Consider the following 22,300-nt stretch of genomic DNA (forward strand, 5'->3'; position numbering starts at 1 on the left):
TCTAAATTCCAACGAGTACAGTCCCAGTCTACTCAACCTCTCCTCGTAATCCAACCCCCTCAACTCTGGGATTAACCTGGTGACTCTCCTCTGCACACCCTCCAGCGCCAGTACGTCCTTTCTCAGGTAAGGAGACCAAAACTGAACACACTACTCCAGCTGTGGCCTCACTAACACCTTATACAATTGCAGCATAACCTCCCTAGTCTTAAATTCCATCCCTCTAGCAATGAAGGACAAAACTCCATTCACCTTCTTAATCAACTGTTGCACCTGTAAACCAACTTTTTGCGACTCATGCACCAGACACCCAGATCCCCCTGTACAGCAGCATGTTTTAATATTTTATCATTTAAATAATAATCCCTTTTGCTGTTATTCCTACCAAAATGGATAACCTCACATTTGTCAACATTGTATTCCATCTGCCAGACCCTAGCCCATTGAGTTAAACTATCCAAATCTCTCTGCAGACTTCCAGTATCCTCTGCACTTTTTGCTTTACCACTCGTGGGTTTCCTGGGTGCTCCGGTTCCCTCCTACAGTCCAAAGACGTGCAGGTTAGGTGGATTGGCCATGATAAATTGCCCTTAGTGACCAAAAAAGGTTAGGAAGGGTTATTGGGTTACGGGTATAGGGTGGAAGTGAGGGCTTAAGTGCGTTTGTGCAGCCTGGATGGGCCGACTGGCCTCCTGCACTGTTATGTTCTATGTTCATCTTGGTGCCGTCTGCAAACCTGGACACATTGCACTTGGTCCCCAACTCCAAATCATCTATGTAAATGGTGGGCTCAACACTGATCCCTGAGGGACACCACTAGCTACTAATTGCCAACCAGAGAAACACCCATTAATCCCCACTCTTTGCTTTCTATTAATTAATCAATCCTCTATCCATGCTATTACTTTACCCTTAACGCCATGCATCTTTATTTTACGCAGCAACCTTTTGTGTGGCACCTTCTCAAAAGCTTTCTGGAAATCCAGATATACCACATCCATTGACTTCCCGTTGTCTACCGCACTGGTAATGTCCTCAAAAAATTCCACTAAATTAGTTAGGCACGACTTGCCCTTTATGAACCCATGCTGCATCTGACCAATGGGACAATTTCCATCCAGGTGCCTCGCTATTTCTTACTTGATGATAGATTCCAGCATCTTCCCTACTGCAAAAGTTAAGCCAACTGACCTATAATTACCCGCCCTCTCTGCCTACCTCCTTTTTTAAACAGTGTGTCACGTTTGCTAATTTCCAATCTGCTGGGACCACCCCAGGGTCTAGTGAATTTTGGTAAATTATCACAAGTGCATTTGCAATTTCCCAAGCCATCTCTTTTAGCACTCTGGGATGCATTCCATCAGGGTCAGGAGACTTGTCTACCTTTCGCCCCATTAGCTTGCCCATCACTACCTCCTTAGTGATAACAATCGTCTCAAGGTCCTCACCTGTCATAGCCTCATTTCCATCAGTTACTGGTGTGTTATTTGTGTCTTCCACTGTGAAGACCGACCCAAAAAATCTGTTCAGTTCCTCAGCCATTTCCTCATCTCCCTTCTTATCCTCTAAAGGACCAATATTTATCTTAGCCAGTCTTTTATGTTTTATATATTTGTAGAAAGTTTTACTATCTGTTTTTATATTCTGAGCAAGTTTACTCTCATAATCTATCTTACTCTTCTTTATAGATTTTTTAATAGCTTTCTGTTGCCCCCTAAAGATTTCCCAATCCTCTAGTCTCCCACTAATCTTTGTCAGTTTGTCTGCTTTTTCCTTCAATTTGATACTCTCCCTTATTTTCTTGAATATCCATGGTCGATTTTCCCTTTCTACCATCCTTCTTTTGCTGAGCACTGTGAAAGGTCGCTTGGAAGGTTCTCCACTGTTCCTTAACTGCTTCACCATAAAGTCTTTGCTCCCAGTCTACCTTAGCCAGTTCTTCTCTCATCCCATTGTAATCTCCTTCTGCTACTTTATTTCATCTGCCACTTCGTTGCCCACTCTCCTAGCCTGTCCAATTCCTTCTGCAGCCCCCTTGCTTCCTCAATACTACGTCGCTTACCTTTTATATATTGAAAAAAACTCTTCCTATCTTTTTTTATATTACTAGCTAACTTGCACTCCAATTTCATCCTCTCTCCCCTTGTTGCTTTTTTAGTTGTCCTTTGCTCATTTTTAAAGGCTTCCCAATCCTCTGGCTTCTCACTAATTCTCGCCACTTTGTATGCTTTTTCTTTTTCTTTTATGCTGTCATTGACTTCCCTCGTCAACCATGGATGCCTTGTCCTACCCTTAGCATGTTTCCTTCTCTTTGGGATGAATTTCTGCTGTGCCTCCCGAATAACCCCTAAAAACTCCTGCCATTGCTGTTCGACTGTCTTCCCTGCTAGGTTCCTTTTCCAATCAACTCTGGCCAGCTCCTCCCTCATGTCTTTGTAGTTACCCTTATTTAATTGTAATACCGTTACATCTGATTGCAGCTTTTCCCTCTCAATCTGCAGGGTAAATTCTATCATATTGTGGTCACTGCTCCCTAAGGGTTCCTTCATCTTAAGATCCCTAATTAAGTCTGCCTCATTACACATCACCAAATCTAGAATTGCCTGTTCCCTCATGGGCTCTACCACAAGCTGCTCAAAAAACCCATCTGTTAGACATTCCACAAATTCCTTTTCTTGGGATCCACTAACAACCTGTGGCAAAATTCTCCCCCAACGGCGTGATGTCCGCCGACTGGCGCCAAAAACGGCGCCAATCAGACGGGCATCGCGCCGGCCCAAAGGTGCGGAATGCTCCGCATCTTTGGGGGCCGAGCCCCAACATTGAGGGGCTAGGCCGACGCCGGAGAGATTTCCGCCCCGCCAGCTGGCGGAAATGGCGTTTGTTGCCCCGCCAGCTGGCGCGGAAATGCGGCGCATGCGCGGGAGCGTCAACGGCCGCTGACAGTTTCCCGGCACATGCGCGGGAGCATCAGCGGCCGCTTACAGTTTCCCGCTCATGCGCAGTGGGGAGAGTCACTTCCGCCTCCGCCATGGTGGAGGCCGTGGCGGAGGCGGAAGAGAAAGAGTGCCCCCACAGCACAGGCCCGCCCACGGATCGGTGGGCCCCGATCGCGGGCCAGGCCACCGTGGGGGCACCCCCCGGGGTCAGATCGCCCCGCGCCCCCCCCCCAGGACCCCGGAGCCCGCCCACGCCGCCTGGTCCCGCCGGTAAATACCAGGTTTAATTTACGCCGGCAGGACAGGCAATTTCTGGGCGGGACTTCGACCCATCCGGGCCAGAGAATTGAGCGGGGGGGCCCGCCAACCGGCGCGGCCCGATTCCCTCCCCCGCCCAATCTCCGGTACCGGAGACCCGACGGGGGGTCGGAGAATGACGCCCCTGATTTTCCAAGTCCACCTGCCAGTCTTGTCCCTCCCTTAGCCATGTTTCAGTTATGGCTATAATATCCCAGTCCCACATACCTATCCATGCCCTGAGTTCATCAGCCCTCTTGCATTGAAATAGATGCAATTTAATCCAACACGTTTTCCCCGCTCCCTGCCATGCTCCTGCCTATCATGTCTATTCAGCTTGCCATTGCTGAGTGCTGCATCTCCTTTCAGCCCCTCATTTGCTTCCCTACTGCTGAGGATCCCACCCCCCTGCCAACGAGTTTAAAGCCTCCCTTGTAGCACTAGCAAATCTTCCCCCCAGGATATTGATCCCCTCCAGTTCAGATGCAACCCATCACTCTTAAAGAGATCACCTCTGCCCTAGAAAATATCCCAATGATCTAAGATTCTGAATCCCTGCCTCCTGCACCAATTCTTCCACCACGCATTCATCTGCCATATTCTCCTGTTCTTGCCCTCAGTAGCACGTGACACTGGAAGTAATCTAGAGATTACCACCCTCGGTCTTTTTTTATAATAATCTTTATTGTCGCAAGTAGGCTTACTTAACACTGCAATGAAGTTACTGTGAAAAGCCCCTGTTCGCCACATTCCCGGTGCCTGTTCGGGTACACCGAGGGAGAATTCAGAATGTCCAAATTACCTAACAACACTTCTTTAGTTACTTTGTGGGGAGAAACCGGAGCACCCGGAGAAAACCCACGCAGAAAAGGGGAGAACGTGCAGACTCCGCACAGACAGTGACCCAGCCTGGAACCTGGGACCCTGGCGCTGTGAAGCCACAGTGCTAACCACTATGCTACCTTGCTGCTCCACGGTCTTGCTTCCTAACCTTTTTACTAGCTCTCTATAATCACTCCTCAGGACCTCATCCCTATTTCTATTCATGTAATTTGTGCCAACATGCACAACAACTTCTGGCTGCTCCCCCTGCCCCTTGCGAATGTTTTGCAGTCACTCATAATTTGTTCACATAAATTGAGTAGCTTAGGAAAGGGACAAGTTGACATTCATCAAATGGTTCTCCTGATATTCCAACCTCCCAATGGGCTGCCGAATCCTATTTATAGGTTGGACAAGACTAGTTTCCTTGAGCAGAACAAATTCCTAATGAACGGAAACCTGCATATTTAGTCTCTGCCAAGCAATGTGGTTGACTCTTAAATGCCCTCAGGGATGGTCAATAAATGCTGACCCAGCCAGCGATACCCACATCCCATGGACAAATAAAAAAAAAAAAGTTTCCTCTAGCTCAGGCCATGTCTAATGATTAAATTCTACATCATGCCAATGAATTTACTGAAAAATATGTGAGATTCTCAATATGTTTTCCTGTCATCTTGGAAGATGGAAAATTATACCTCTTTACCCCACTAAGTACAAGCAAATTTCATTTTATGTAAACAAGGGTGCCAGTTTTAAACGAGGATCACGTCACAAGTAATTCTTGCAGGTCCTCTCAACGTATTATTAAAACACAGTCTATACTGGTAAATATCTATAACTCGTTTTTTCTTAATTCCTGTTATCCCATGTATGTATAGAGACTTGAGAAGACTGAAGTAATCAAGAGGATCCCTGGATCATAAGAGTAACTTTTCCTTTTAAAGTTCAAACAGAATTTTTGATGATAACACCGATCTGCTTTGATTTCATTCAGTGGCAAATGAACATTGACATCTCACTCTGGCAATGATACTAATCCTAAATCACACTTTACAATAATTATCACTTTCACTTTTTACCCACCCTTCAGTAGTCTATTTGCAATCGCTGAGCACCATAGAAATTGCACCTCTATTGGCAAGCTGTACATAGTGACACCTTTTAAAATTTTTTATCCTGACTATCAAAGCATATTCATCATAATTATTCTTGATCAAAAAGTATTTGCCATTTTTTTGAGATTCCTTCCTTGCATTTTGAATCTGAGACAGCAGCCTCTATTTTGACATTAGCTATTTTAAAATCATATAGAACAATGACCCAAAAAAGCTTGCGTTTGTTAAAGAATTTCTTCCCGTTCAGCTTGATAGGTATGGTCCCAGAGACAGGTGTTCCATAACCTTACCTATGTGTCCATTCTTTGGGAATGAGCTCAGAAGTGAGTGTCAGTAAGTCAGTCAACTTGAGTGTTGCAAATATCAATGGTGCTCTTCTCATTTGATGCCCACATATGAACACATCCATGCGTGTTGATGTCAATCAGGAGGTGAATCTTTGACTGAATTCCCTCTACGCATGGGGTGTTACTGCCTTGTAAGATCCATTGGGCTAAGCTAAGACTAAGGATTTCCAAGTCTACACAGATGTGCAGGGATGAGAATAGTTAGGTGGTTGTTTTTTTTACTGGCACAGACACGATGGACCCAAGTGCCTATTCTGTGCTTTAGATTCTTGGATTCATTATCTGTTACATCACACAGTGAATTTATTAGTTGAGCTCAACTGTGTACCGGTTTTCAACCCATAATATTTTGCATATTAGGAAAATGTGAAGGCCATTCTATTGTTTAATTTTGTCCTTAATGAACTGTCCTATAATAAGTTTCCCCAAAGTTTAAGGAAGTTAACTCTATTCTGAAAGAGAATGAAGATGCTCCAGTTTCGCGGGGAGGGGGAGGGAGGGGGAGCAGGATGGGAGGGAGAGGGTAACCAAGTATAGTTTTTTCATAAGTTTTGATTTCAGATTTGTAATTTACAAAGTAAGACTGTTTTCATTCCTCCAATCCCTCAATTTTGTAGTGGAAGAGATCAAGCCTTGTCCACGTTGTGGTGCTTTTATCCTGAAGATGAATGATGGAAGCTGCAATAGGATGACATGTGCTGTATGTGGTTGTCAGTTCTGCTGGCTGTGCATGAAGGAGATTACAGATCTGCACTACCTCAGGTATGGCAACTTAGATTTACAACAATATTTATGATGGCTACTAAACATGTTTTCATCTCTATGATCTGAAATTGGGATCTGCTTCCTTCATTTACTCTAAATGTTGTCTGTTATCGTGTTTCCTTGCATTTGATTTTCTCTTTTTACCCCCTCTTGGTTGCAAGGAGGAACCCATTTCTCGCCCACTTCATTGTCTCCCCCCTTGACCCTACATTTAAACTTATTCTGACTACAGGAATATACATAGAAAATAGACGCAGGAGAAGGGCATTCGGCCTTTCAAGCCTGCTCCGCCATTCACTATGATCATGGCTGATCATTGAGCTCGATACCCTGATCCCGCCTTACCCCCCCATATCCCTTGATCCCTTTAGCCTTAAGAGCTATATCTAATTCTTTCTTGAAATTACACAATGTTTTGACCTCAACTACTTTTTGTCGTAGTGGTTCTACAGATTCACCACTCTCTGGGTGAAGAAATTTCTCCTCGCCTCCTTTACCCTTTTGTCCTCAAACCATGACCCTAATTCTGGACTCCCCAACCATCGGGAACATTCTTTCTGAATCTACCCTGTCTAATCCTGTTATAGTTTTATAAGTTTCTATGAGATCTACCCACACTCTTCTAAACTCCAATGAATATAATCCGAATTGATTTAGTCTCTCCTTATATGACAGTCCCGCCATCCCAGGAATCAGCCTGGTAAACCTTTGCTGCACTCACTCCATAGCAAGAACATCCTTCCTCAGATAAGGAGACCAAATCTGCACACAATACTCCAGGTGTGGCCTCACTAATGCCCTGTACAATTGTAGTAAAACATCTCTATTCCAATACTCATCCTCTCCCTATGAAGGTCACATACCATTTTTCTTCTTTACTTCTGCTGTACCTACATGTTTACTTTCAGTAACTGATGCACGAGAACACCAAGCTCTCGCTGAGTATCCACCTCTCTCAATTTTTTTAAATATAGAATCCCTGCAGTGCAGAAGGAGTCCATTCGGCCTCATTCGGCCTGCACCGACCCTCTGAAAGAGCACCCTAACCCAGACCCAATTTCCCCATTCCTATCCCTGTAACCCTACCGAGGAACAATTTAGCATATTCAATCCAACTAACCTGTACATCTTGTCTGCTAACCAGTTTTCTATCCATCTCCAGACACTACCAGCAGTCCCATGCGCTTCAATTTTACGTATAAATCTGCTATCCGAAATCTTGTGGAAAGCCTTCTGAAAGTCTAAATAAACCACATCCACCGGTTCTTCCTGGTCAACTCAACTTGTTACATTTTTAAAGAATTCCAATTGATTTGGCGAGCATGATTTCCTTTTCATAAATCTATGCTGACTTTGTCTGATTATACCACTGCTTTGCAAATGCTGTTATGAAATCCTTAATAATGGACTCTAGCAACTTCCCTCCTACCAATGTTAGGCTCACTGGTCTATAGTTTCCTGTTTTCTCTCTATCTCCTATTTTGAATAGCAGGGTTATATTAGCTACCATCCAAACTGCAGGAACCATTCCAGAGTCCAAACAATTTTGGAAAATGACCGCTGCTCAGCCTGTCCATGGAACATGGATAAAAATATATTGGTCAATAATAGTTTCTAAAGAGCACTGGATAAAAGTGATGGTAAATTGTAGTTCCTTAACGATAGCTGGAAATTATGCAGACTGTACCTGAACAAATCAAACACAATGAAGAGGTTGCTCTCTGACAGTGCCAGCATTGTACCAATCAGAACTCTGCTGCTGGTCAATTATTTTATTTATTTTCCTCATTCTATAACAAAATACTCCCTTTCAAGTCAAAAAATCCTTCAAATATCCTCTGCGTAATCTGGTACCCATTCTATTTGCTTGTAATTTCTGGGAGGGAAGAATGATGTAACTGGAGCACTGCAGCCACAGCTAAGCTATGTCAGAATAATATTGTTTATCTTCCATGTACCACCTCCTGTGACACAATCTATTTATACAGTACATCTATATTTCTAGCTAAGGATAGATACTCAAGTGAGGTCAGCTGAAAGAACAGGCCCTTCGGCCCTCCAAGCCTGCGCCAATCCTGATGCCTGACTAAACTGAAGCCTTCTGCACTTCCCGAGTGTTTGTGTCACGCTTCCCATTCTATTCATATATTTGGCAAGATGCTTCTTAAACGTCGCTATCGTACCTGCTTCCACCACCTCCCCCAGCAGCGAGTTCCAGACACTCATCACCCTCATGATCTCTAAACTTTCCCCCTTGCACCTTAAACCTATGTCCACTAGTAATTGACTTTTCCACCCTGAGAAAAAAAAGTCTGACTATCCACTCTGTCCATGCCACTCATAATTTTATAAATTTCTATCAGGCCGCCCCTCAACCTCCGTCATCAAGTGAAAATAAGCCTAGTTTATCCAACTTCTCCTCTTGCGGGTAACTAATACCCTCAAGACCAGGCAACATCCTGCTGAACCTCTTCTGGAACCTCTCCAAAGCCTCCACAACCTTCTGGTAGTGTGGTGACTGGAATTGTAGGCAACATTCCAAGTGTGGCCTAACTAAGGTTCTGTACAGCTACAGCATGACTTGCCAATTTTTATACTCAGTGCCCTGACCGATGAAGGCAAGCATGCCGTATGCCTTCTTAATCTTTATTAATGTTGCAAGGCTTACATTAACACTGCAATAAAGTTACTGTGAAAATCCCCAAGTCGCCACACTCCGGTGCCTGTTTGGGTATACGGAGGGAGAATTCAGAATATCCAAATCACGTGACAGCACATATTTCAGGACTTGTGGGAGATATGGAGGAGAACGTGCTGATTCTGCACAGACAGTGACCCAAGCAGGGAATCAAACTGGGGTCCTGGTGCTGTGAAGCAACAGTGCTAACCACTGTGCTACCGTCCACCTTCATTGCTACTTTCAATGATCTGTAGACTTGTACGCCCAGATCTCTCTGCCTGTCAATACTCCTCAGAGTTCTGCCATTTCCTGTATAATTCTCAAGAATTCCAAAATGCATTCCCTCACATTTGTCAGGATTAAACTACATCTACCATTTCTCCGCCCAAGTCTCCAACCGATCTATATCCTGCTGTATCCTGTGACAATCCTCATCCGCAACTCCAACAACCTTTGTGTCCACCGTAAACTTGCTAATCAGACCAGTTACATTTTCCTTCAAATCATTTATTTATACTAAAAACAGCAACAGTCTCAGCACTGATCTCTGCAGAATATCACCAGTCACAGCTCTCCATTCTGGAAAGCGCACTTCTACTGCTGCCCTCTTGTCTTCTATGACCGAGACTGTTCTGAATCCATCTTGCCAGCTCACCTCTGATTCCATGTGACTTCACCTTTTGCACCAGTCTGCCATGAGGGACTTTGTAAGTGATTCATACTTCTCCAGCTCCCATACTTTGGATGGGGTGCTTTATACATGAAATAAAGTTGGTATGTTTGGAGAGGGTGTGAATAAGATTTTACAATAGCATTGGCTTGAAATTTGGGGACCAATTTGACATGTTCTACTGCTGGGACTTATGCAAATTGGTGAAGCAAACTGGGTGATCACGGGTGTATTATCATAATATTCTAATCTGAGTTTAGCTGAGACTTCCTATCAGTAGATTGTATTTGTAACATAGTCTTCACAAGTTAAACGTTCAATGATATTTTCACTGTAACTAATGTAATTCTGTTACCTTGATCTCTTTTTGTCTCATTTGTATCTTTCCCTAGCTCTCGTTTCTTCTCTTGCCCCCCCCATGCACGGTCTCCCACTCTCTCTCTTCTGCCTCTCTCTCTCTCTCTCTGTTCCACTTCTCTCTCACAGGTGTGTGAGTTTTAACCCTCACTAGGTAATTAGCAGGCACCAAAAGCACCCTGCTGACAGCTCTATAAACAGCACAATTAAACAAACATGTTGGTACCTAGATACTGTTTTTCTGACCAGAGTGTGAATGCATCACACCCACCTTGTATTCCATTGTTCAGCGATTCTGCTAGTCCGCAATATAAAATCTTGATAACAGCAGCTTGTACCTCTGCAACCCAATTGTAACAATGTTGGGCTAATTGCCATTTGCTAGAACAGAACATAAGTATTAGTGAAAAAAGACATTCTGTCAAAGCTTTTTGTCTTGTACTCATCAGGGCAATTGCAAGAATACTGAGGAAGCAACAATTTTGTGTTGTATGAGAAGAGACTACTGATTGGTTGACAAATGGACTCTGTTTGGGTATAGGCTACGATTGGAGAATGCACCAGTTCATGGTGACTGACAGTTAACTGTCAAACATTGTTTAAAAATTCAAACCAGGCAGCTTGACTTTGATTGGCCAAGGCATTGCCCTGAGGAAAGAACCAGCAAATAATTATCACTTATTTTGTTTAGCAGAAACAGGCACAATGTGTATAAATGTTATTTTTGTCTGTAAAAAACAGGGCCTTGTGTATTAATATATGGAGCTCCTAGTACACGCCACACTACGAGCCCAACTGAACACCTTAAATTGACTGTCAGCGTAATTCTTAACAAATGTTGTCCAACCGCAGAATCAAATTTAATGTTGGACACTGTGTTCTGAGCTTTACAAGCATGGGCTTTTTAAAAACTTCATTTTGACCTGATGTGGGCTTCGCTGGCTAGGCCAGCATTTGTTGCCCATTCCTAATTGCCCTTGAGAAAGATGTAATGAACTGGTTTCTTGAACTGCTGCAGTCCATGTGGTGTAGGTACACCCACTGTGCTATTAGGAAGGGAGTTCCAGTGACAGTGAAGGAACGGCGATATATTTCCGAGTCAGGGTGGTGAGTGACTTCCATTTGGTGGTATTCCCAGGTGTCTGCCGCCCTTGTGCTACTAAATGATAGTGGTCGAGGGTTTGGAAGGTGCTGCCTCAGGAGCCTTGGTGAGCCCCTGCAGTGCATTTTGTAGATGGTACACGCTACTGTTATTCTGCATTGGTGGTGGAGAAAATGAATGCTTGTGGAAGGGGTGCCAATCAGCAGAGCTGCTTTGTCCTGGATGGTGTTGAGCTTCTTGAGTGTTGTTGGAGTTGCACTCGTCCAGGCAAGTGGAGAGTATTCCATCATGCTTCTGCCTTGTAGGTGGTTCATAGGCTTTGGGGAGTCTAGAGTTATTCGTAGCCAGATTACTTGTCTTTGGCTTGCTCTGGTAGCCACAGTATTAAAATGGCTAATCCAGTTCAATTTCTGGTCAATGATAACCCCCAGGGGAATTCAGTGATGGTAAAGCCTTTGAATACCATGGGGCGAAGGTTTGATTTTCTCTTACTGGAGATTATCATTGCCTGGCACTTGTGTGGCACACACATTATTTGCCTCTTGCCAGCCCAAGCCTGGATGTTGTCCAGGTCTTGCTGCATTTCCACGTGAACTCTTCAGTGTCTGAGGAGGTGCGAATGATGCTGAACATTGTGCAGTCAACAGCGAACATCGCCACACCTGACCTTTTGTTGGGTGGTAAAGTCTTAAAGATATTAACAGGAAGTGACAGGGTAGATAAAAATAAACTGTGTCCACTGGTTCGAGGTTCTAGAACCTCAAGCGCATGCGCAGCCAAGGATCCGGCCATTCTGCATCCGTATCGGCAGGTAAAGCTGGGGACTTTACATGGCGCAGCTGCTCGCCCCCCACCAGACAGCATCGGTGCAGGGGCGACGCCAACCTTTTGGACATAAGACCAGACGCATCCTCCGGACATAGCCGCAGAATCGTTGAATCCAGCCCCCTAGCTGTGCCCACCCCCATTCTATCTCTGTAATCCCGCCAACCTGCAGAACTTTGCACACTATGGGGCAATTTAGCACATCTTTGGACTGTGGAGGAAACCGGGGCACTGGAGGAAACGTACGAATACAGAGAGAGAATGTGCATACAGGCAGTCACCCAAGGCTGGAATCAAACCAGAGTCCCTGGGCACTGAGAAGCAGCAGTGCTAACCACTGTACCATCCTTAACATAGTCTGTATATTATTTGCCTTTCTCCGTCCAGCTAGTAGTTTGCAGAGAAAAATATTCGGAACTCTAAAATAGACCCCATGCTCAATCATATCAGTAAAAATTAGTGTCTGCAGGTTGCCCCAAGGTGCAATCTCAAGTGATAAACGTCAATACCAATGTAGTTTGTGTACCACTTCATTTTCTTTTTAAAACGGGTTAGCTAATACACATGCTTCCTGCATTCATATCTCATGGAAGTCTCAAGATTTTGTTTCCAGGGGGACGTGATCCCACATTAATTTTATTTGTTTTCTTACGTTTACAGTCCCTCTGGCTGCACCTTCTGGGGCAAGAAACCCTGGAGCCGGAAGAAGAAGATTCTCTGGCAAGTGGGCATGTTGGTTGGTGCTCCAATTGGAATTACGTTGATTGCTGGCATTGCTGTTCCAGTTATGATGGTTGGACTCCCTATTTATGTAGGTCGAAAGGTAAGAGAACATACAATCAAAAAAACATGGACATCACTAGGATCCTTTCGACTAGGCCAACTATCTATAAGATTATTCTGGGAATGCCTTCCTTCTGTTTTGGTGACACTGTGGGATAGTAGGATTGCATTTTTATATAGGCTTGAATCGCCTGCAGTTGGGTGGAAGTACTAATGGTTAGAATTTAATGAGTGACTGGAGTCTAGGTCACTGTTTGAGAACAGGTAGGAACCCCACGCTGCTTCTCTCTCGGAGGCCTGATTGAATAATCAGGTAATTGTGCACTTATCGGGATAGCATCTAGCCTCCCACTTGAGTAAGACCCTCATAGTGATGAAATCACAAACTTGAGACCTGCCAGTCAAAGACCAGCAACTATCCTGTACTGAAAGCACCATCAAGAGTACAGGCCTGCAGGAGGGATCAGCCGCGGATCCCCAGGCAGGCTAGTCTGGGCAGGATGAGGCAGGGGATGGAGGGAACGTCTGCGGGGGTGTCCCAACCCAATGCCAGCTCCCTGTATTGGGATACAGAATGCCCCATGAATAAGGGAACTCCCTCCACAATTGACTAGTTAAGGGCCTCTGGAAGGGAAGTCCACCCTCCATCCATCTCACCCAGACTTAATCAAGTCAAACAGGAGTAGGGAAGGCGATAGGGTCCCCACCGCTCATCTTCCCCTGCCGAATAAATGGCACCCCCCACCTCCGACTACCAAACTTAACTCAGGGTGTGGGAATATGGCGTGGACATATTAAATTCTGCCCATTGACTTTCTTCCCTACAAAGGGAAACTTGGGAAAGCTATCACAACCATTTACAGTTTGTACTTTATTACGAGAAGGTATGTGTACTGAAGGTGGGTAGTAGAATTTCCAGTGCCACTTTTAGAGATGGTTAGAATTTAATGAGTGACTGTAGTCTAGGTCACACTCTCTCAAAGTTCCAATATTAACACAGGTACCCACTGTTTCTATACAGAAGGTTTTTCCAGGGCTTCTCTCTCCCTCTCACTCGATATTGGAAATCCAAGGCTTGTAGCAAAACCTTGCTTTCTGGAACATCCAAACTCTCTTGGGTGGCGAGAGGCTGCTTACTTCACAGGTTCATCCCTGCACAGCTCACCTTTCAGGATATCACATGGCCATTCCCGTACAACTTTCAATATTCCCTTAAATAAACTTTTCTCTTTCATCTTCAAACCCATTGTTCTTCACTTTCTTTGGAAGTTACCTTGCCCAGAATATAAAAATTGTTCATGTTATCTTTATGGCCACTATTTTCAGGAGAAATACACTTAACTTTGCTTTGTTTGTTTATGATCCTTACAAGTTGTAAATATTCCCCTTTATTTATCTTTGAAATTCAACAAGTGAACACAAACAAACCTTCTTTATCTCCTCATGCAAATTTCCATTCAGGTTGTTTACCTGTCTTGCATTTTAGCTTTGCTCATCTCCACTTCAAATGCCTGCTTTTACACCTAACCCATTTGATGATTTAAACCTTGCAGTCTGATTGTCTTTGGTTTAATTAAATTAGAGACACACACACACACACACACACACACACAACTGCTTACAGTATCCCACAGTAATGTTGGAAAAAATTCTGCGTTCTTTACAATATATATTTTAGTTTTGCCGGCAAAAGAGAAGGAACCAAGAGAAACCTGCAGACTGATGGCAAAATACTCTTCCCTACCCTGTCCCATCTATCCCCATTCCAACTAGAAATGAGAAAATTCCAGCTTTGTGGGAGCTACCACTTCTCCTCACTGAGAATCATTGGGGCTATTTGTTTTTTTTCTCACTTTTCTTTCCTCCTGCCCATTCAGAATTTGACACTTTCTGCAACCAAATTGCATTTCAGAGTGAAATTTAAAAAGAAAGTGCTGTCAACTCTCGGGTAATGCAGCATCCGTAGAGAGTGTGATGCAGCATCCATAGAGAGTGTATGTTCATACACTCATTTCCTCTCAGATCTAAATTTGTGCTTCACCTACTGTTACTCTTTTAGTAGTTTTCTGATGTTGCTTTCCTGTGGCAACTATGGCTTAGTTGAGAGCACTGTGACCTTGAGTCAGGCGGCTGTGGGTTCAAGCCCCATGGCAGGATGTGAGCACAGAAATCGAGGCTAATGCTCCAGTGGGAGTGTTGTCCTTCAAATCAAATGTCATTGGGAAGCCCTGACTACTGTCTCAGGTGGGTGTAAAATATCCAGTGACACTAATTTGAAAACCAGCAGGGATACCACCCCAGCTGTCCTGGCCAGCAGTTATCCCTCAACCAATGTCACAAAAACAGATTGTCTGGTCATCAGCACAATGCTATTTGCCTGAGGTTGCTGTGTTCAAATTAGCTATCATGTTTCCTAAATTATATCCGTGAGCACACTTCAAAAGTACTTGGCTGGAAAACAGGGTGCAAAATAGGCAGTGGGAATTGGCTAATTCGCCCTTGCAGATCCCCAAAAAGCATACACTGTTCCAGCTCCTCCAATCACAGGTTCGGTTACTTACATCCGCACAGCTCCAGCTCCTCCAATCACAGATTCTGTCTCTCCCACGCTCACTGCTCCAGCTCCTCCAATCACAGATTCTGTCTCTACCATGCTCACTGCTCCTCCTCCAATCACAGATTCTGTTGCTCCCATCCTCACTGCTCCAGTTCCTCCAATCACAGATTCTGTCTCTACCATGCTCACTGCTCCTCATCCAATCACAGATTCTGTTGCTCCCATCCTCACTGCTCCAGCTCCTCCAATCACAGATTCTGTCTCTACCATGCTCACTGCTCCTCCTCCAATCACAGATTCTGTCTCTCCCATCCTCACTGCTCCAGTTCCTCCAATCACAGATTCTGTCTCTACCATGCTCAGTGCTCCAGTTCCTCCAATCACAGATTCTGTCTCTGCCATGCTCACTGCTCCTTCTCCAATTACAGATTATGTCTCCCATGCTCACTGCTCCAGTTTCTCCAATCACAGATTCTGTCTCTACCATGCTCACTGCTCCAGCTCCTCCAATCACAGATTCTGTCTCCCATGCTCACTGCTCCAGTTCCTCCAATCACAGATTCTGTCTCTCCCACGTTCACTGCTCCAGTTCCCCCAATCACAGATTCTGTCTCTCCCATCCTCACTGCTCTAGTTCCTCCAATCACAGATTCTGTCTCTCCCATCCTCACTGCTCCAGCTCCTCCAATCACAGATTCAGTCTCCCATGCTCACTGCTCCAGCTCCTCCAATCACACATTCTGTCTATACCATGCTCACTGCTCCAGCTCCTCCAATCACAGATTCTGTCTCTCTCACGCCCACTGCACCAGCTCCTCCAATCACAATTTCTGTTTCTACCATGCTCACTGCTCCAGCTCCTCCAATCACAGATTCTGTCTCCCATGCTCACTGCTCCAGTTCCTCCAATCACAGATTCTGTTTCTACCGCACTGCTCCAGCTCCTCCAATCACAGATTCTGTCTCTCCCACGCTCACTGCACCAGCCCCTCCAACCACAGATTCTGTCTCTCCCACGCTCACTGCTCCAGTTCCTCCAATCACAGATTCTGTCTCTCCCATCCTCACTGCTCCAGTTCCTCCAATCACAGATTCTGTCTCTCCCATGCTCACTGCTCCAGCTACTCCAATTATGCATTCGTCCCCTTGAGCCTGCTGCACCATTCAATTATATCATAACTGATCTAATTGTGCATTCAGCTCCACTTTCCTGTCTGCCCCACAATAACCCTTGACACTGTTGCCGATTAACCATTAATTCAACCTTGAATAAATTCAATGACTCTGCCTCCATTGCTGTATGGGGAAGAGAATCTTACAGTTGAATATCCCTCCCTCAGAGAGAAAAATTCTCCTCTCAGTCTTCAATGGGAGACCCCTAATTTTTAAACTGTGTTCTAAACTCCCCCAAGGAAAATATCCTCTCAGTATCCACCCTGTCAAGCACCCACAGCATCTTCTAAGTTTCAATAAGATTATTTCTCAATCTTCTAAAGTCGCATGAGTATAGAGCCAATCTGGTCAACCGTTCCTCAGAAGTTAACCCTTTCATCCTGAGAATCAGTCAAGTGAAGCTTCTCTGAACCAGTTCTAATGCAATTGTCTCCTTCTGAAAATATGTCAAAACTGTAGATTGTGCTCCAGAAGCAGTCTCACGCTTGTAGCAGCTGGTCAGTTGTAGCCACACTACTCTGATATTCCATTGCCCTTTGAGATACCCTCAATTACATCTCAGGAGAGGAGTTTGATAATACAAAGGCTTTAATAACCAGAAAACCAGACAGCTGCCGAGAAGTGTGCTCACTGCACGCTGCCTACTGAACGTAACCTTATATACAGCTTCCTGGGGGCGGAGCCGGAGGCGGAGTCCCCCAGAGTTCCAAACCCGGTCATAAAGGGGCCTACGCATTAAAGGTACATATGTATGCAGATATCATTCATCACACCCTTGCAATAAACACCAACATTTCACTTGACTTCCTAATCACTACTCTACCTGTGTACTTACTAACTTATGATTTGTGCACAAGGAATCCCGCTGTATCATGGAGTTCTGCAATATATCTCAATTTAAATAGTGTATTATTTCTAATCATCTTGCCAAAGTGGATAAATTCACACACATTATACTCCACCTGCCAAGGTCTTTGCCCGCTCTCTTGACCTATCTGATAACTCCCTTTGTAGGCTCTTTATTTCCTCTTGACAACTTATTTTTCCATATCTCTTTGTCATTAGCAAATTTAGCTACCATACATTCTGTCCCTTCATCCAAGTCATTGATGCTGATGATAATAGTTGCGGCTCTTGCACTGATCCCTGTGACACTCCACTAGTTACAGTTTGCCAATGCAAAATAGAGCCATTTATCACTACTCTCTGCTTCCTGTTAGCACAAAGTTAGTTAATGGTAATATCATAGCCCTTACACCCTGAGCTCTTATTTTTGTGAAGTAACCTTTGATGTGGCACCTCACCAAATGCCTTTTTTGAAGGGCTGTAAGAAATAGCTTCTGCTGTTAGGCTTACATAATGAAGGCCCCACCGTCTCAACCTTGCCCCTTGCCTGAGGTGAGGTGATCCTCCAGTCAAATCATCACCAATCACCTCACTCCCTCTCAAAGGGGAAAGCAGCCTATGGTTATCTAGGACTACGGTGACTTTACCTAGATAAATTAAGATTTGGGGTTTCCAGTTGGGGTTAGATAAGCTAGGTTAATTAGGTGTTTTAGAGGGTAGCACAGTGGCGCAGTGGTTAGCCCTGCTGCCTCACGGCGCCGAGGTCCCAGGTTCGATCCCGGCTCTGGGTCACTGTCCGTGTGGAGTTTGCACATTCTCCCCGCGTTTGCGTGGGTTTTGCCCCCACAACCGAAAGATGTGCAGGGTAGGTGCATTGGCCACACTAAATTGCCCCTTAATTGGAAAAGAAAATGAATTTGGTAATCTAAATTTTAAAAAAATATTTTTTTTTAAAAATTAGGTGTTTTAGGCTTGATTTATTTTTATCCATTAAATCCATACAGTGTTGCTCCTTGCTGGTACAGGCATACACCACATCTAGGGCAGTGATTGTCCTGTGTTTGGTGTGTTCCATGTAGTGACTGAATCCCAGATAATTTTCCCCTGATAGGCCATCTTGTAAGTTAGGCTGGGAATGTGTTTGATGCCGCTTTGGCGATCGTCAGTTGACAGATTTGGTAATGACAGTGTTATCTGAGAGCACTTTGCATTGGCATTTGACTCCCCGTGTTCTCCAGCCCTTTACTCCCTTTTCTACCAGCCATCACGGAAACTAGACACTAAAAGTTAGCAACTGACTTAATTGTTAAGTGTCCAAAGTTAATCGGCTCGCATATGTATATCCATCAGGATTAAAAATCCTGTCTGGCAGGGTATTTTAAATTTTAAGTCTGGTTGAAAACTGCCCTGCCTTAACTTGATTCAAACCTTTTGGTAACTGTGTTACTAATTTTGCCAGCCACTACATCTTTTCTTTGGTGTCCGGCTCATATCAGGTTCAAACCCCACAATTTCCAAGGAGGGAAGCCTATGTTGCATGAAATGCCTGGTGTTAGTTGTGTCCTCAGTCCCTGTTCTAATTGTAGTACGATGTCCTGTAAGTCTAGTCATTGAAGTATTTCCTGTTTCCCCTGTATATAAAATCTGGAACTGTTTACATGGATTGATTAGACTGCATTGTGTTATTTGCATGTAATCTTTTGATTTATAAACATGTTTTTCCCTGTGTTCGTGTTTCGTATCATTTTAGGTCTTTTAAGTGTTTGTATGTTCCACATTGTGTCCTGAGTCTGCTCCTGTTTTTTTTTAACCTAAGTGTATTAACAGGATTATAGCTTTATCTTCTCTGTTAGGCTGGGGAAATTTATTAAAGCTACTTCACACAGCCAGTTGTCTGTTTCTTTGTTTGTTTACAGATTTTCAATGTCTATTGTAAATAGTATGGTATTAGAGGGTTATAGTAACCGAGTTAACCACCTTTCTGAAGTGTTGTGTGTCTTCCATGTAACAAGGGTGCTTCTGTGCGAAGGGATTTCAATCCATGTTGTGTTAAGGCAACATATGAGGTGTATTAGCTGGGGGTGGGGTGGGGGAAATCACTGAATTGTGAATTAGATTATTTGTTATCCGATGGCTATCTTGAATTAAATTGTGTGTATACCCCTTGCTGCAGTGTTGGTCCTTTGTTTGTCAGCGCTTACTTTAAACAGAACTGTTGAGGGAAAAGAATCTTGAAATTAGCCCAGCGAAACCAAAGAATGCTGGAGAGTGCTAATTGCTTGCAGTTAATTTTTAAAAGGCCTGCAGATGTGAGGGTCATTCCCAATAAGTTACCTTGTGCCAAGTGGTCAGAATTTTGATTTTGGACACAGAGTATGGGAGATTTAATAGTCTTTGGTATTGGTGCTACTTCATTTATCTAAAGAAGGAAGCCCTAAAATAAATATTCAACACAAATACAGAAGCTAATGCTGCAACATGACTGCATCACCCAAGAGAGGAGTTAGCCAGGGTGAAAAAGGAGCCTTTGAGAGAGTGTTAAGAAGAGCCCTCAAAAAAACATTTTGACCTTTGCTGTAAAGGTGGTCATGAAAGACACTATGTAAACGCAAGACGTTTTTCTGATTTTCTCCATGAAGATTGTTTCTTGTACTTCCTGTGCAGCCCTTCCAGCTAGTTTCTGATGTGCTCAATGCCCTTGATTATAGTAATCTATATTTCACCAAAAATAATCCAATATCCCTGTTAAGGCCCTCTTAAATGGGTATTATCAATTTGATCTAAGAAGGGACTATGTAATTATTAATATGTGCTACTTTGCTCCAATTTGAAACAATGTGGATTTTTAAGATGATAAAACTAATATAACTGAAGTTCATTCTTGTACCTTTTTAGATTTACAGCCGTTGTGAAAGTAATAAGGTATCAAAACATAAACGGAGACTTGCTGTAGCTGGAGGAGTGGTTCTATCCATTATTGTGTCCCCTGTGTTAGCTGCAGTGACAGTCGGTAAGGTTAAACTTCAGGACAAGAATATTGAATTGGTTCTTTCACTAGATAAAATGGCAGATGATGGGAGATTGTTTTTTTCCTTTCTTTTAAATGGGGAAAAATTTTATGTGGGGTGGGTCCTTATCTTGTATACTTAGTGATATGAGCACATAAAATTTGCTCTGGTTACCATGCTTCAAATTCCATCACAAGTAATTGCAGTGTAAAGGTTTTCCCTACTTTATTTAAATAATGCATCTGTCCTTGTATATCACTGTTGGCACAGTTACTTGTTGAAGTTGCTCTCTCCAGCAACACATTTCATTTTTGTTTGTATTTAAGGTATTGGTGTGCCTATAATGCTTGCATATGTTTATGGTGTTGTCCCAGTGTCGCTGTGTCGCAGCGATTGGTGTGGAGTTACGACTGGAAATGGGAAAGGAGTGAAGATTGAAATAGATGAAGATGCTGCCTCTGGTAGGTGTGGCTAACATTTAAGAAAAGTTGTGCAGTTAGCCTTATTCCAAATATGTTGCAAACATTTCACCTCCCATTGGCCACACCCATCGTCATAAGTAACTTCAATGTGACGTCTAGATTGCTACTGACAGAATATTGCAAGCTGCACAGGAAAGTAGTGCAGTCTAAAAGCCTTCCAGAAGAATACTCCCATTCCACATTTCAGATTTGACATAAAAGAAATGTTTTCCTTGTCAGACCTTTTTTCACGTATCAACCTACGTACCACCTCAACATTGTGTTCATTCCCCTCTGTCCACAGACACATCCGATAGTCCTTTCAATACAATATGGGCAGCACGGTAGCGCAGTGGTTAGCACTGTTGCTTCACAGTTCCAGGGTCCCAGGTTCAATTCCCGGCTTGGGTCACTGTCTGTGTGGAGTTTGCTCATTCTCCCCGTGTGTGCGTGAGTTTCTTCTGGGTGCTCCGGTTTCCTCCCACAGTCCAAAGATGTGCAGGTTAGGTGGATTGGCCATGTAAATTGCCCCTTAATGTCCAAAGGTTATGTGGGGTTACTGGGTTATGGGGATAGGGTGGAGATGTGGGCTTGAGTAGGGTGCCACTTCCAAGGGTCGGTGCAGACTTGATGGGCTGAATGGCCTCCTTCTGCACTGTAAATTCTAGATTCTATGATGTTTGTTTTCAGTTCCTTTGCCTTCGCTAGTGCTTTATTCCACAAGCTTCTGTTTCTCTTTTCTTCCCATTTGAAGTGCTAACAAGTACTAAATAACTGTTAAATAAATAAATAAATAAACTGGATGCAGCTGCAAGAAACCATGAAATGACTGTACCTGTCAAGTAAAGCATCAAAATCTGTCAAATATTTCAAATCTTCTGCCTTCCTAAATCTCACTTACAAGGAAAGCACATTTTAAACATTTTATCAGCCAAAGTGGATAACAATTCTTTTAAATGCATCTCCTTTTCAAAGGAACTTTCAGGAGATTACTATCTTCCATTAAAATCTTATTTATGAGTGTAAAATAAACAAAAGCAAACCAACGGTTGACTTCCCGATGTACTGTGGACAAACCCGCTTGTCCCAAAATCAGGGGCGGGATTCTCTAATCCCGCGGCAGAGTGTCCACGCTGACATCGTGAATGTCCCATTGTAAATGATAGGCCAGGAAGCAAGTATTTGCCTAACGTAAGTGGATGGGATTTGGGGGGCGGTGGGGGTTGGAATCGGAAGGTGTACGCAGAGGGGGCGGGGTGGGAGATTGGATATCGGAGGGTGGGTCGGACATCGTGAATAATTCAGAACTGTGCGCTGCGGGATCTGCGCATGCGCAGTGGCCTCCTTCAACACGCCGGGCCCGATGCAACATGGCGCAGGGCTACAGGTGCCGGAGCATAGGAAAGGAGGCCCCCAGCCCGAGAGGCCGGCCTGCTGATCGGTGGGCCCCGATTGCAGGCCAGGTCACATCGGAGGCCCCCCGGGGTGGGACCCCTCTATCCCCCCACAGGCCGCCACCCGACCTTTCAACGCCGAGGTCCCGCCGGCTC

General features: G+C 44.1%; 1 protein-coding gene across 6 annotated transcripts in view; it reads left to right on the forward strand.

The window, feature by feature from the left end:
- LOC140410888 (E3 ubiquitin-protein ligase RNF19A) overlaps window positions 1–22,300 on the forward strand; it is a 143,820-nt gene that overhangs the window by 101,315 nt on the left and 20,205 nt on the right. For 5 of the 6 annotated variants that reach the window (XM_072499656.1, XM_072499655.1, XM_072499659.1 and 2 more), the window contains 4 exons: window positions 6,141–6,285; window positions 12,583–12,745; window positions 20,177–20,291; window positions 20,616–20,750. In XM_072499656.1, the coding sequence (XP_072355757.1) occupies window positions 6,141–6,285; window positions 12,583–12,745; window positions 20,177–20,291; window positions 20,616–20,750 (558 nt within the window). The remainder of the gene's footprint in view (window positions 1–6,140; window positions 6,286–12,582; window positions 12,746–20,176; window positions 20,292–20,615; window positions 20,751–22,300) is intronic. The other variant, XM_072499660.1, reaches the window with a different exon arrangement.

Source organism: Scyliorhinus torazame, chromosome 4, assembly GCF_047496885.1.
Source record: "Scyliorhinus torazame isolate Kashiwa2021f chromosome 4, sScyTor2.1, whole genome shotgun sequence".
NCBI classification, from domain to species: domain Eukaryota; kingdom Metazoa; phylum Chordata; class Chondrichthyes; order Carcharhiniformes; family Scyliorhinidae; genus Scyliorhinus; species Scyliorhinus torazame.